Here is a 14,155-nt window from a genome sequence, read left to right as displayed (position 1 = left end):
TGTGGTATTTGTGGAAATACTGCTTCTATTTTACATCTCTCTAAACTCCCCAGCATTATGGTTCCACTCTGGTTATCAACCACCTATGACAATGCTGTCCTAATGGAAGTGTTGCATTTCCTTTGTCATACTGCACCAGCAACTGTGATACAATTATGTCTTATGTGTGGTAGTAAAGTAAAAATTGGAAAGGAGACAGGTAAGTCCTGACTTCACACTACTCTAAGTTACACTGGAATATGACAACTCATACTCTTAACTTACTAAATCAAATCATAAATACCAGTTTACTAGAAAACTATGAAATCAAAAACTAGAAATCAAGCTTCAGCTCAACTTAATAGTTGATTTACTGATGGTGAGCATTCTTGATTACATATAGATTCTGTCAACTTGTATCAAAATTGTAAAATGAAAAAAATTAAATGCTTGTCATTAACATGTCAAATTGGATCAGAGAAGACATCAGTTTGAAGAAGTCAAGGTTCACTTAGTGCTTCTGAGATAGAAAGGCAAATGCATGCAATTATGTCAATATTTAGATGGAAAGCTGCCAATCTGAATTACAAACATGTAAAACTCTCCACGCACTAAGTTTTCACAGTGCTAAAATCAACCGACTATAGCATCTTAGATCTTTGTTTAACACATTTCTGGTGAATGAAACTGTGACTCCTGAAACTGACTGACTGAAAAAAACAGCAGAGGGCATTATTTTTCTTTACGTGACCTGCTTAAAATAAATTTATCCTAATTTATCTTTAATTTATCCTAAGGTCATTGTGGAGCAACATTACCAGAATCAGAAAATCCATAACAAATGGCCAAATGAGTCGGATAGCTTTGTTACTGGTGTCACAGAACCAGCCCATCAGCAAAGCCTTGAGACCCCTGAAATGCCCCTATGCTATTACTTAAGAAAGCACATCTCATACACACAGAAAGCAATCTTATGATGATTCCTGTGGTTCATGATCAAGAACAGGGAAAATAAATGAATCTACTTTAAATTGCTCCCGTGTGGCCTTTCGTTTTATTCCTTTTCAATGTTAAATCAAGTTTCAACAAATGCTAGAAGCAATAAAATCACAGTCCCACATGTTACACAGTTATTAATATGGACATGAAAAAAATAATCAGAGAGATATTTTTGCTCAAGTTAACACACATAAATCCAAATAGTTCTCTTTTTAGTCAGCTATTATTTCTAATTCTCACTTTGTCCTCCCTGTATGTTTTCTTCTTTCCTATGCTAATCCCCTAAGGAAGATGCGTTAAAAAAAAGAAAGCTTTATAAAATGCTTCTACTTGGCTTGCAGTTTCTCTTAGAAATGTTTAGGCATGTATTTCATTTTCCTTTTCTGATGGACATCAGTGGAATCAGGCAGCTTTCTCTATGCTATTTGATTCCTATTGCTCTTAATTGGAAAAAAATCCCAGCAACAAACGTAGCGTGGTAAAATGTGGAAAATAATGGCTGATAGTTAGGAGTATCACTGGGAAGTCCAGAGCCATGCTGGAAAGACTACTGTCCTCTACCAGAAATGGCATTAGCCACTTCTCTTGCCTGTCACACAGGATCATCCTTCTGGTGATGTGGACTTTAGGGCAACTAAAGGAAGAGCTGTGAAAACACCCAGACAACTAACAGCAAGAGAAAGATTTGCAGTAAAGTGGTGCTCCCTTGAGTTGGTTTTAACTTCTCCATAGAAAGCTGCCGCTTTCTGAACTAACCTGTTTGTGAGCCGAAGCTCTTGTGGGATGCCCTGAAAGCCCTGGTCGTTCAACAGAAGCAAGAGCTCCACAAGAGCACCTCCCTCAAAGAGCATTTAACCTCCCAGATCCTCTGGTTCAGGAGAAGGTATGTGGAGCAAGGGTGTACCTAATATAGGTCTTGACAAGCAAAGGAGGGGAGGCTTGAATCAGTTTCCAAATTCAAATTAAAGACCAGTTGCTTTGATGTGCCGATTCCAGCTCCTATTTTAGCAACCAACAGAGACCTTGTCTTCAAAGCTGGAACAGAGTGAACTTGGCATAGTCTCCCATCTGTGAGGCCAACTGTGGACCTAGGGCATGTATTTGGCACTGCAGGCCTTCTGCCCGGCACTGCAGCTCGAGCAGGGCTGCTGCAAATGAGAGCAGCCCATGACTGCTCTCACTGATACCAGGACCTGCATCAGAGCACACTGAATCAGCTTAATGCAAACAGCCAATTTTGAATCTTGAACACAGAAATGATGTGCTTGCTACAGCAATTCCCATTTCATATAGCACATCTTCCATAGTGGCCACAGACATCCTCTCAACGAGAGATACTCAAAAAGAGAAGGCAGCTATTTTCCATTACCCCTGAGTGGGAATTGTCTTTTGTAGAAACACATTGTTCCCAACTAATTTCTGGCTCATGCACTAACAGGCAAAGAGCACTCCCTCTGTTTCTGGATTTCCTCCACACGTTGGCCAGACTATCATGTAAGGCTTGGTTGGGAAAACAGGGAAACATTCTGTTTTAAACAGGTTAGACCTTTAATTTAAAACTATTCTCTGCTCTTTTGCTTCCCCTGACAAAGTTGTCAAGCAGACAGATATTTGAGTTCTGGAAGCAGAACTCAGTTCAGAGTAAATAAGAAAGCAGCCTTTCAAGAACAGCTTGCACTTGGTAAGGGGTAGATATACATTGGCTGCTTGCCCAGAGGTTCTCTTCTACCTTAAGAGGGAGAGGACACAGTGAAGCTTTACTGTTGACTATGTAAGAGGTAAGGAAGATAAAAAAATTATACACTGCCATAGTATTGGGAAAATATGCTGTTTGAATTTCAAATGCAGTTCCATTAACTCTTCATACTTTCTAACTGTACAGAAATATTTCATATCCATCAATACTCATTTACAACAAAATTATAGCAGACATGTAGATCTGTTCCACTCATGGCATCTACGTACAGAACTAGGTGGTTACCACCTTAAGGGTGTTATTAGAGTTATATGTGCCTCTGCCTGCTAAGGGGACAAGAGTGCCATACATATTTTTCAGTGAACAATTTGATTTCAGTTGTTACGAGTTCTGCTTTATGAATCATTCATTTCAAATAAATAAAAAATGTTCCAGACCCATTTCCATCTCCAGAGCCACCTAGGACTAAGAACCCTCCATCCTGTGTTATGCAGTGGCCCGCTGAGTACTGTAGGGAGCAGGGTATAGTATAAGATCAGATTTTAAAAGCAGAAAAAAATGATAAAAATAAATCAATAGGCCATTGTTGTGTTAGGTCTCATAATTAGACAAGGGATTTTTGCCGGCAGGTTTAGAAGATGGAGGAAAATATGTTTTTCTAAGTGGCTCCAGCTTACCATCTATAATCACAGCATTCCACATGCTAGCTTTGTAAAGGCATAGGGAGATAGCAAAGGTTTATTACTACAGTGTAGATGTATGAACTGTGCCATGGGTACGGTTTGTGTGGTTGTTTTCCGTTCCAGCAGAGCGGGTAAACCTATCACTAATATTATTGTTTTTTCATCTTTATTTTATTTTTTTGTCCCTTTACTGTAAGACTTACTTTCCAGCATTTTGCTAACTTGCTGAAGTATTAATGATTAGCTCCTGTGTCCGGCTCCTAATTCTTTGCTGTGATTATCAATTAAATTCCACCTGCAGATTTGGAAAAGCACTTCCATAAACAACCAGTAAGTTATTTACATTAGTATCTACTGCAGTTATTTAAGGAAAAAAAAACACAAACAAATGTAGATCTCTATAGCTGCAAAAGCTGCCTCTACAGGTTGACTAAGAGCAAATAAAATATATATGTTCACAGCATAAATGAGATATCAGCAGAATAGAGTCTGCATAGCTCTGTCTTTCTCTCTTAATGGGAGAAATTGCAAAAAGACAAGATGTAAAGAGTGGGAAAAAGAAAAATATGGCACATTTATTTGGTTTAATTTATTTATGATACAATATTGAACATTTAATGTAAAATTAAGTAGACTAAATGGTTTATTAATTACAGAACAGAGAACATACTACTCTTGATTCATACATCTACATAATGTAAGTGTTATTATATATCAATAAAACATTTTCCGTTGATTATATACTTCATGTATTCATCACACCAACATTTTTCTAAGTGCTATACATTATTTATGTAATGTATCACTAATTACTGCAAGACCAATTTTTCCTCTTTCAAACAGCCTCTTCAACTCATTTGTGTCAGGTCTTGCCAAACTAATTAGGATGCTGTGCATCCCATTATTTGACTGTATTCAGATTTCATACTGCTGTACTTTGGTTGGAAAAAAGAGATTGCCCTGCTTCATAAACAGTTAGCACCAAGCACTATTTCTACCTTTTTCTTTACCGCCCAACGTGCCCAGGCATCCTATCAAATGCTGGTGACACAGGCAATGAACAAAGTGCTATTGCTGACTCAATAAAAAAGGTTACTGGCTGATACAAGCATAATATACCACATATTATTTAGCTTTATCACATGATCCTATTTAGTTAGTTATTAATAATCTTACCTTAAATACCAGTTCTCCTATCAGTCCGTTCCATGACCCATCATCCTGAGGACTCCCATACTTGTGGTCTGGTGCAACGTAAATTTCGTATTTAAAGCCAAGGTAAGTGGCCAAGGCTTCCAACACGTCTATTGAGAAGCCCTGATACTTCTTTGGTTTTCCCAGAACATTTTCAGACACCATGACAAAGGGCTCTTCCTAAACAGAAAAAAAAGGAGGCAACTGTCAGTAAAGAAATTACACACCACATTTAGATGCTGGGTTTTTTTTTTTAAAGTAAAGGAGGAACTATTTAAACACTGTGTATACAAAATTTTCCTACAAAACATTGTTAGTGGTGCCTCTTGCATTCTGCAGAATGCTATTTTGTTATGTATTTACTTCAACAGAGAACTTTTCTTCACTGCTGTGTATTTCAGCAGTAAATCATCTGTTGTAACGTTGCAACTGAAACGCTTTTCAGTAATGCCTTCTGTGCGCACTTATGCTCGGCAGGGCAGACATGCACTCATATGGCTGTCCATAAATACAGAGGATTCCACAGCGCTGCCAGTTTCCACTGGTTGGGCAAACACCGTGTCTGACGAACACAAATCCTAGTTCATGCTGTAAGGAATTAAAAACATGGCAAAAGGAGCTGCACCACAGAATCATGCGTTTCTTTTGTCCTTCTACTGTAATCTGAATCTGAATATAAACTGGTTGACTTTCGATTAGTTTCAGGAGAATCAATTATGGGACTTGTGTTTGTCCATTAGAACAATTGGTGAATATTTATCAAAAAGATGCCCGCCCATAATAAAGGATGCAAACAGATACTGAGAGTTGAAATTGATTGGTAAAATTTCCAAACAAAATGTTTTTCTCTCTTTCCTTTTCTCCAAGATCTCTAATTGTTCTCTCCATTTTTGTATTAACATTTCCAATAGCATTCTCAGAAAGAAATTTTTTTTTTGCTAACTTCAATTTCTTTTTTCCCCTCTGTGTTATTCTTCCTGTTGAGTATTTCATTTCTAGACGTTCTCCTTCATATCTTTTTAAAATGAAACACAAAAAGAGATCATATTTCTGAGCACAAAAAAATATATCTGCTATAGATGGATCTCACTTACGCTTGTTCTTCATTTTCTCTAAGAATATCTATCTGATCTACCTAAGTAGAGCAAAAGTATCAAATTCCCCCCAAAAGCATGAAGGCATTGTAACTTAGGTGTGGTTTTTTTTTTTTTTCAACTACTCTACATTTCTTCCTTTTAATTCTTTACAAGGTGGTGTAATTTAATATGAGCTCATCAGAAATATCTATTCTGAGGTGTAAAAAGTTAGTTCTGGCTTGTCATGGCTTGGCCATGATGGGCACCTGCAATCACTTCCTAATCACTTCCTCCTAGTCTGCATAACCCACAAGAATACAGATGAAACTAGAATTGACTTTCCATACTATTTGTGGCCCAAACTTTAATTGTATCTCCAGAGGCATTTCTGTTGGTGTTCAAATGATTTTTAAAAAATTATTATTCTACTACTCTGTCAATGATTTTGAAGCCAAAGCACTTTTCACAAATATTTCATGAATACTTCACTAAATATTTTTAGTTTCTTAATATGTTACTCTATATGAACAGGTATCACTGAATTGCAGGCAGGATGATCTCAGAATAAGAAAACATCATTTTTAAATGCTTGAGTTAACATTCATGAAGATAGCCACTTGCTGAGGATGCTGCCAAAGAAGCAAGGATGCAGCCAGAATGCACTGGCATGATGTTGTTTTCTGACTGGAAATGCAGAACTAAAAAACACCCCAAAAAACCCTAAACCAAACAAAAACCCAAACCCAACCAACCAAAAACCACCCAGAAAAAAAAAAAAAAGAAGGGTTGTCGGTCTCAAGTTATTATTTCCCACTTGTCAGAGAATTTCTTTCTTACAAATTTTCCAAGATCAGCCAAATGGAATAAAAATGGAGGACAAATGCAAGTGATTTTTTTGTAGTAGTACTCCAGCACTTGGGTTCCAAGAACATTGAAGGAATTGAGACTAAGTTGAGGAAAGCCTCTCCTAAATGAAAACACAGAGTGAATTCAGCTTTGCTGATCACTTGGATGAGAAATTACCTACATACAGACTCTAAACTGCTGGGAAAAAATGCTTCAACAAAAAAAAAGAAATATTGTAATGTGTCAATCGAAGCACATTATGCACAAAATTGTAAAGAATTCTATGTATAAAGGGTGTTTTAGAAGTTGCTAATTTTCGTATTAGAAAGGATTTATTCTTATCAATTCTAAGTCATTAAAAAATACTTGCTCATAAACTGAATTTTTATTCAGTTAGTTAAAAAGCAATTGCTAATTGCACTGATTTAAAACACTGTTTAAAATGCAGTGTCATTACTAATTTCAGTCTGTTTGCTGTTGAGAGGTTTAAAAGACCCCACAAATGTCCAGTGTGCTATACATTTAATGAAATACAAATAATCAAATAGCTTTATGCAAAGCAACTAACACTTCCAATTTCTATTAAAGCCTGGAGCAGCAATATATTTAATCATATTCTAAACAAAACAAAACTATAGCTATGTTTTTTTGCAATTGTTTACATTTCTCAGAAGTCATTGAAAGAGGACAAGAATATTTGTCTTGATTTTTTCCCCCCATAAATGCTGCAAGCTGAAACTATGCCAATTGTCTTTTTGTTCACTGGGAGAGTGTTATGGGAGCTCCTATTGAAGGAGATATAAATCCCTACAATATTCCTGTTAAAATTATTGTCTCCATCCTTGAGAAAGCAAATCTCAGAGAAAGAAAATATGCAAAACAAAAACAGTCAATACATTTCTCACCTACTGAATGGAAAAGTAATTCGTACAAATAATAAGCTCATAGAAATTCAATGTCAAAGACTCACAAGCTAACTAATGAGTTTGGAGGTGACAAAATTCATCTGGATGATGAAGCTTCCATTCAACCCCAATAAATTCAAGGAAATCCTGACACACTTTCTCTCCAAAGCAAGTGGTAATTCAGACTAAATAAGCAGGTCTTTCTCAGAGAAGCCATACAATTACCATCCTTGGAGACACTCAGAACTCACCTCGACACAGTCCTCGACAACCTGCTCTAACATTAGCCCTGCTTCACCCAGATGCCACCCAAGAGTCCCTTCAAACCTAAATTGTTCCAGGACGCAGTGAAGTGACCAAAGGAGGGCCACCGTTCCTGCTTTTCCTGTTCTTCCACTTTTGGAGATTTTCTAGGGGACTTTCTTTACCCTGAATGTGCCTCCTTTTCAACTGAATGCAACAGTACCAGACCCATGATAAGGGCTCTTCAAAATAGCTCCACAGTTATTCTCAGACACATGCCAATAATTTGGATGTAATAGTTGGTGGGAAGTAATCTTTTATATCTTTTATAAGACCACCTAATAAAAATTAAAAATAAGAAAGATGAGACAAGCTTTTGGGCAGAGAAGGTCTTCACATTTGAAAACAGAAGGAGCAGTACTCAAGCTAAATGGCAGAAAAGAACAATTACTCAGAGCTTAACTTAGTTATGTTAATCAATTGGACATTCATAGAGAAGCATTGGTTTGTAACTGTGCTATAGAGGTGTGTGATAAAATCAATTCAGGGCTTAGAGGAGGCAGGGAGGGAGAGCAAGAGAATAACTGCTTGTGAAGAGTTCAGGGACAACTTACATGTAGGGAACAAGCATAACCCTAAACCCAGAGTCTCTATTCAGGATGCTTTTTAGCAGCCAGTAGAATAGTGACTCAAATCTCAAGCTTTGATAGTCATCTTTTAGTTCTTCAATGAAAATCAGGTTTTGGAGGTTCTGGTGTTCTTGTATAGATTCTCTCTTTTTGGACAAATTATAGAAAACTCTCTTGAAAGAAAAGGTATCATTCAAATCTTCAACATAGCACTCTAACTAAATATGTGAGAGGAAGAAAAAGTTGCATTTAGTGGCCTGTTTACGACAAAGTGGTGGTTTCAGCCCAGCTGTTCATGATTTTACGTGCACACCACATCATCAGGACATCACTGAAGGGGCAACAGGACAGATTTTCTCTTAGAAGGGTAGATTCTGTGGCTTTAAAATGAGACTTATTTCAGGATAGAAGCTGTATGGAGCCATGATACATTTATGAGAGTCTTGTGCTTTCTCTAAAGATAAAAATGTTAGAAAAATGCTAGAATGGACTTTATAAATGAAAATGCAAGACAAAATGTTTGGGATTATTCTCCTGCTTAGCTGAATCTTCTTTTGCCCTTAGCACAGGCAAAAAAACTTCCTAGTCAAGCAGCTATACAGAAATTATTAAGTAAAGAAAAAGTTATTGGCTTGTGAGATCAGAGAAACTGATAACTGCTGGGATTTATAACACGTATCAGGGCTTGACTCTAAAACTGCAGATGGATGGCCTTCTGTGCTTCTACTGTTTGAAAGAGAGTTTTGAAATGAGGTAATTGTATGGATGGTTAGAATTCACAAAGCATATGAAAATGACCTCTGTGTCTACTCATTAGAAAATTCTGAACACAATGGGATATAATACTTTAATATTGACACTCTATATTCATTAAATGGGACACTCTATTCATTAAATCTTCTCTTCTTCTCTACTGAAAGTAGAAAGAGAGAGAGGAAAAAAGAGAAGCAAGAAATGAAGCTCAGTTGCGAGCAAGGCTGTCAATCCGTACTTAGCACCGATTCTAGAAACAGTGGACAAGCACATTAAATGACTCACATATCCCAAGCAGAGCCTCAGCAATCATACGAAATAAACAATCACTGTGACACTTTGAAGGTCCCATCACCTGCAAGTGCTAAGAAACTGTTCCCAAACCTGAAATTCACTCTCATTACTGGATCTCTTGACTCCATTACAATAGTTGCTGCATGACCAAGCACACACATTATAACCAAAAAGTCTCATAAACTGTAACCAAAACATTTTCAAGTACAGGACTCTACTGTCTTGTTGCGAGGCATAATTACTTTTTTCTTGACTCATAAAATAATTAACCTCCCACTTTTAGATGTTAGCCATTTTGCATTTCTTTCATCAAAAGAATTCAGTGAAATATGCAGCCCCAAATACTTGATTTCCTCAAGTGCTTTATTGACCACAGTTTTGGGGATTTCATTTGGCTAGGAACAGCACAGCAGCTTGTAGTTTTTAATTGAACAGCAATGTACATTACTTTATGTTAGAATCAATGACTAAAATTTAATTGAAACGTTCTATTCTCTCATTACAGAAATTCTCCCACTAGCAACAGTTACAAAAGTTGCTGCAAAACATAACACAATCATAACCCCTTAATAACACTAAAATAAAGATGAAGGTTTCAAACCTAGAAAATATTAGATAATTAAAGTATTATACTCTTCCAATATCCTATTGTGCCAACGGGCTCTGTAACAGTATTGGCATCAAAAACCACTGTTGTCATAACCTATGCTTTTCAAATAGACTGATCAGAAAGTCAGTTGTACTAACAGAAAAGTTGCCTTGCCTGCAGCAAGAAGGTAGTTCATGTCCCAGAAGCTGAATACAACATTAAAGGAAGGGGATTTTACATTTGATCTTTCTTCACCCCTGTCCTGATGCATGTGCTTAGTCTCTCGTTTTTTTTAATGACAGTTTTATTGTCATCTTCAACAAGACAAGAGTTTGTGCCTTCAGTTACAGTACTTTAAACAATACTTTTTCTCCCAAATGCAATAGTGGTTTCTGGATTCATTATGCTATTTTATTTAGTGCTACAGCAGTAGAAGTAACAAACAGAAAATGTGAGCCCCTCTCCCCAGTACTTCCCATTACTCTGCAATGGGACTAAGGCTTCTTTCAAAGTGATCTACAGCAGTGGTCTATTAGGATGCAGCCAAGCTTTGCTTATTGATTTTAATTCACAATAGCTTAATGCATTTAATAGCTCTTTCTGAACCATTACAGTTATATGATAGGAATATGGATTGAAATTGGAATCAATTGGAGTGTTTTAGAGTACGTCTAAACAGCACAATGCTAACTTTAATGTAGCGAGCTCAGATAGTGGAATTAGCAGAAGTGTAGTATGGGCATATTAACCTGCTGTGAGCTGCATTGTGCTTCTTCCAGCAGCTATGTAAGAGCTCCTATTCATAACCAATTCATATAATACTTCATGACATTGCACTGTTATGCAGTTCACCTCCCTTTCTATCTTGCATAGTGTGGAAGGATTATTATAATCAGAGTAAGAACCTCTTTATGTTTAAAAGCCAGATTTCCTGTGTGCTCTGTGAGCTATACAAATCACTCTGGAATGCAAATATACCCACAGAGCAGATGGGTAAGGATCAGTGAGAAGACAACAGCTGAGGAGCCTTGAGAGGTAGCCTTTGACACACAGACCAGTTAGGTAGGTGCAATGCAAAACCTGGTAGGACCAACCTTACTGTCAAACTGTGGGCCCAGCCAGTCCCAAAACATTTGAATTCCTCGATGTTCACCTCATCTAGTATATAGCATCTGCTCCTTTGGAAAAACGGACTGGAAATATTAATTGAAAACAAAAGGGGCTGAGGTTCCCAGCTTTAAAGCTTGTAAAACAAATGATCAAAGTAGGCACATGTGCGGTACGAATAGCCGTAAGGTTTATGGCCTACCTGTTTTAGTACAAACTATGTAGCTCAAAAGGACATAAACCAGCTATTAAACGCAACCTGTGCCCAGTCAGTAGCAATTTCAATTTGGCCCTTTTACAGGGGAGAAAAGGAATGAAAAGACAGGCTCTGCCTCTAACAAGGGATATTAGCTTCTGCTGCTGTAAGACTAATTCAGTATTTTGAGGAAATCCCATCACAGTGCAGTACTGCTTGAGGGAAAAAAAAAATCAAAGTATTTTCCAAAAGAAACCCACATACACATGCAAATGTTTGCAGACAGAGGAAAACGGAATGTGAAGATTAGGGGAAGGAGACTACACCAAATCTAAATCTCTGGCAAAGCAAGCAATACCTAATATCAAGGCACGCTCTATCCTAATGGGTGCTTGTGCCCCAATTACAGTGGTCAGTTATCAACACTGAACAATTGCAAGGGAACAGCTGAAATAGCTCCTGTCCCCATTTTCTGTTTAGTAAAGTAACCCTAAACAGGACTGGAAACTAGTAGAAGAGAAGAAGGGCTGGTTGAGAACAGGAGGCACTTTAGGAACCTTATCTTCTTCCACCTCTGTTTATGGGCCATCATTCTTAGTTCCCAGGAGAGAACTGCACAAATTCCACTCCTGTCTGCCTTGTTGCTTTTAATACTGCCACTTTCTCTGCAATGATATTAAAGATTCAATTTTTTCATCAAGCACCCAAGTGTATTAAATACGCTGATGTACATGTAATGATACCATATTGTCTGCATAAATGGAGGGGAGGAGTAGTGTAGAAACATGGCCAAAACAATGGCAAGGAAAGGTTATGGAGATCTGGAAGGGATTAGCATCTCAGCTGACTAGTGCAGGGTAGAAAGTTTGGGCTTAATTCAGTGTATGGCACTGATATGTATATTCTGTAAGTTTGTGCCTGTGCAGTAAGCTAGGATGTGCACAGTCAGTGCCAGAAGGCACCAGAGCTTAAGGAGCAACTTTTATATGCTAATAACTTCTGAAATGCTGGACGGGAGCTAGAAAAGTAGTAGGTGCTGTTTGTTATGCAGGGTAAGTAAGGAAAAGAGGTGAGGAGGGAGAAAGACATATCAAGTCTTCTCTTGAACGTTCATAATAATTATTACTGCCACATGATGCAATTATTACCAACTCGCAGCCTTACAAATTCTATCTGCTTGAGAACATAAGCTAAAAACTAGAGAACTTTAGGAAAAAGCTGTCTCACTGGAGCTAGTATTTTCCAGCACTGTCTCCTCACTTTCTAATTATACCTGACTCAACTGAAGTCTAGATGTCTTTCCTTATTTTCAGAAATTAAAGTGTCTATGTGAAGAACATGAGATAACATAATCAGTCTTAGAAATGCAATAAAAGTTTTTTACAATTAATTTGTTTCTAAACAGTATCTTCATAAGATGAAATCTTTACTTAAGAAGCAGTACAAAATGCATTTTGTAGTCTGGGGAAAACAACATTATTACATTTCCTGCATACTCTATGTTTAAAAATATCTAAATTTCACACAATTCTGACTAAAGTTCCTGAGCATAGTTAAGTCAACACAAACTACTCTTGCAAATCCCTCTCCTTAGTTTGTAATTCTTTATACGTGTTGCTATACTGCTTTATTCCAGTAATACCAACCCATTTTGTTTTATTTGCATGGAAATGAAAGCTAGAAAGAATCTCTAAAACCTTACTTTTCTCTGACTCATGATAAAGCTGCCTAGACTAAGCAAGATAAAAAGAAACCTACTCTTCCTGGACACACCAGTGACAAATTAGAGTTCACAGTCTCTGTAAAACTGAATGCCTAAGTATTCTCTGCATTAGCAAGTGTAATAGGAGCTCTGAGACCTACTCTTACTTTGTGATGGGAAACATTTGCTGTTAACTATTAAAAGTTTGCTTATCCTTAAAATAATTGCAAAAACTTTTGACCAACCAAAGAGTAATTAAGTTCCATTTTTAATTTTAAAGATTTGATAATAACTTTTTAGGAGAGTAAAAAGCAATTCATATTGTCAGCACATATCCCAAGCCATTTTAAAAAATCCTCCTCGCATTAGGAATAAGCAAACTACTCTTAAAACCTGTAAAAGCAAATAATATTTTTATGTCAAAATTTCAGTTTCAATAAATGCTTGTCAAGAATCATGCCCTGAAATCTGAATTCTAGTTTCTAAATTAGAAAATCTGTCTCACGAAAAGATATTCCAATACCAACTGACGTTTCCATAGGTGAAACCAGTCTCATCACACATATCTCATACCAAATTTCCATGTCAACAACAAAGGTAACTATGAAGAATAGTAAATAGGAAGCCTGATGCTGTTATGCATCATTACTCTGGATGATTTAATTCATTTACCAATGAAAAAAAACACCTCTAGCACAGTTGCTATAATTTACCAGCATTTCACTGAACATTTTTATAAATGATTTATAAAAGATTCATTCTTTCCAAATTTCTTTCAATGATGGATATGGGCATTAAAATGGCTGCCCATAGAGAAATCAAGACACAGGGATTTGTTGCTGCTTAAGACATTATGCATTCTTTACAACTAGCAATGGAATAGTCTAAAACTTCAAGTAGTTTTGAAATATTTTAACTGGAGCACACATGGCATATACTAAATACATTAATGAGTTATAGTACATAGAGATTTTTTGACAGACTCCAGATAGGATAGACTGTATCACTCACGGCTATTCTGCCATTCGAACTCAGCTGCATAAATGGCCATCAAAGAAGGATTTATCTCCTACAGGTAAAAGAGTAAAATGTGTTTGCGCAAAACACAAATACTACAACTGATGAAGACAGTCAAGTAACATTTCTTAACCTTGCCACCTCCTAAGGCACTTCTGCTGCCTTAGGAAATTCACTACAGTGCCCCAGTATGCCGCTGATGTTGAGACACACAGCAACACAGAATTTAGTACAATACAAGCCTTCA

The 14,155-nt window shown here is 37.0% G+C and overlaps 1 protein-coding gene across 2 annotated transcripts in view; it reads right to left on the bottom strand.

Moving 5' to 3' along the window:
* The window catches only part of GRID2 (glutamate receptor, ionotropic, delta 2), a 730,075-nt gene that overhangs the window by 131,936 nt on the left and 583,984 nt on the right, over positions 1-14,155 (bottom strand). For both annotated transcript variants that reach the window (XM_014942655.1, XM_014942664.1), the window contains exon 10: positions 4,534-4,731. In XM_014942655.1, the coding sequence (XP_014798141.1) occupies positions 4,534-4,731 (198 nt within the window). The remainder of the gene's footprint in view (positions 1-4,533; positions 4,732-14,155) is intronic.

This window comes from Calidris pugnax, unplaced genomic scaffold (assembly GCF_001431845.1).
Source record: "Calidris pugnax isolate Ruff unplaced genomic scaffold, ASM143184v1 scaffold15, whole genome shotgun sequence".
Taxonomy (NCBI): Eukaryota; Metazoa; Chordata; class Aves; order Charadriiformes; family Scolopacidae; genus Calidris; species Calidris pugnax.
Note: the sequence above shows the minus strand (reverse complement) of the source record. Positions and strands in the feature narration are given on the sequence as shown.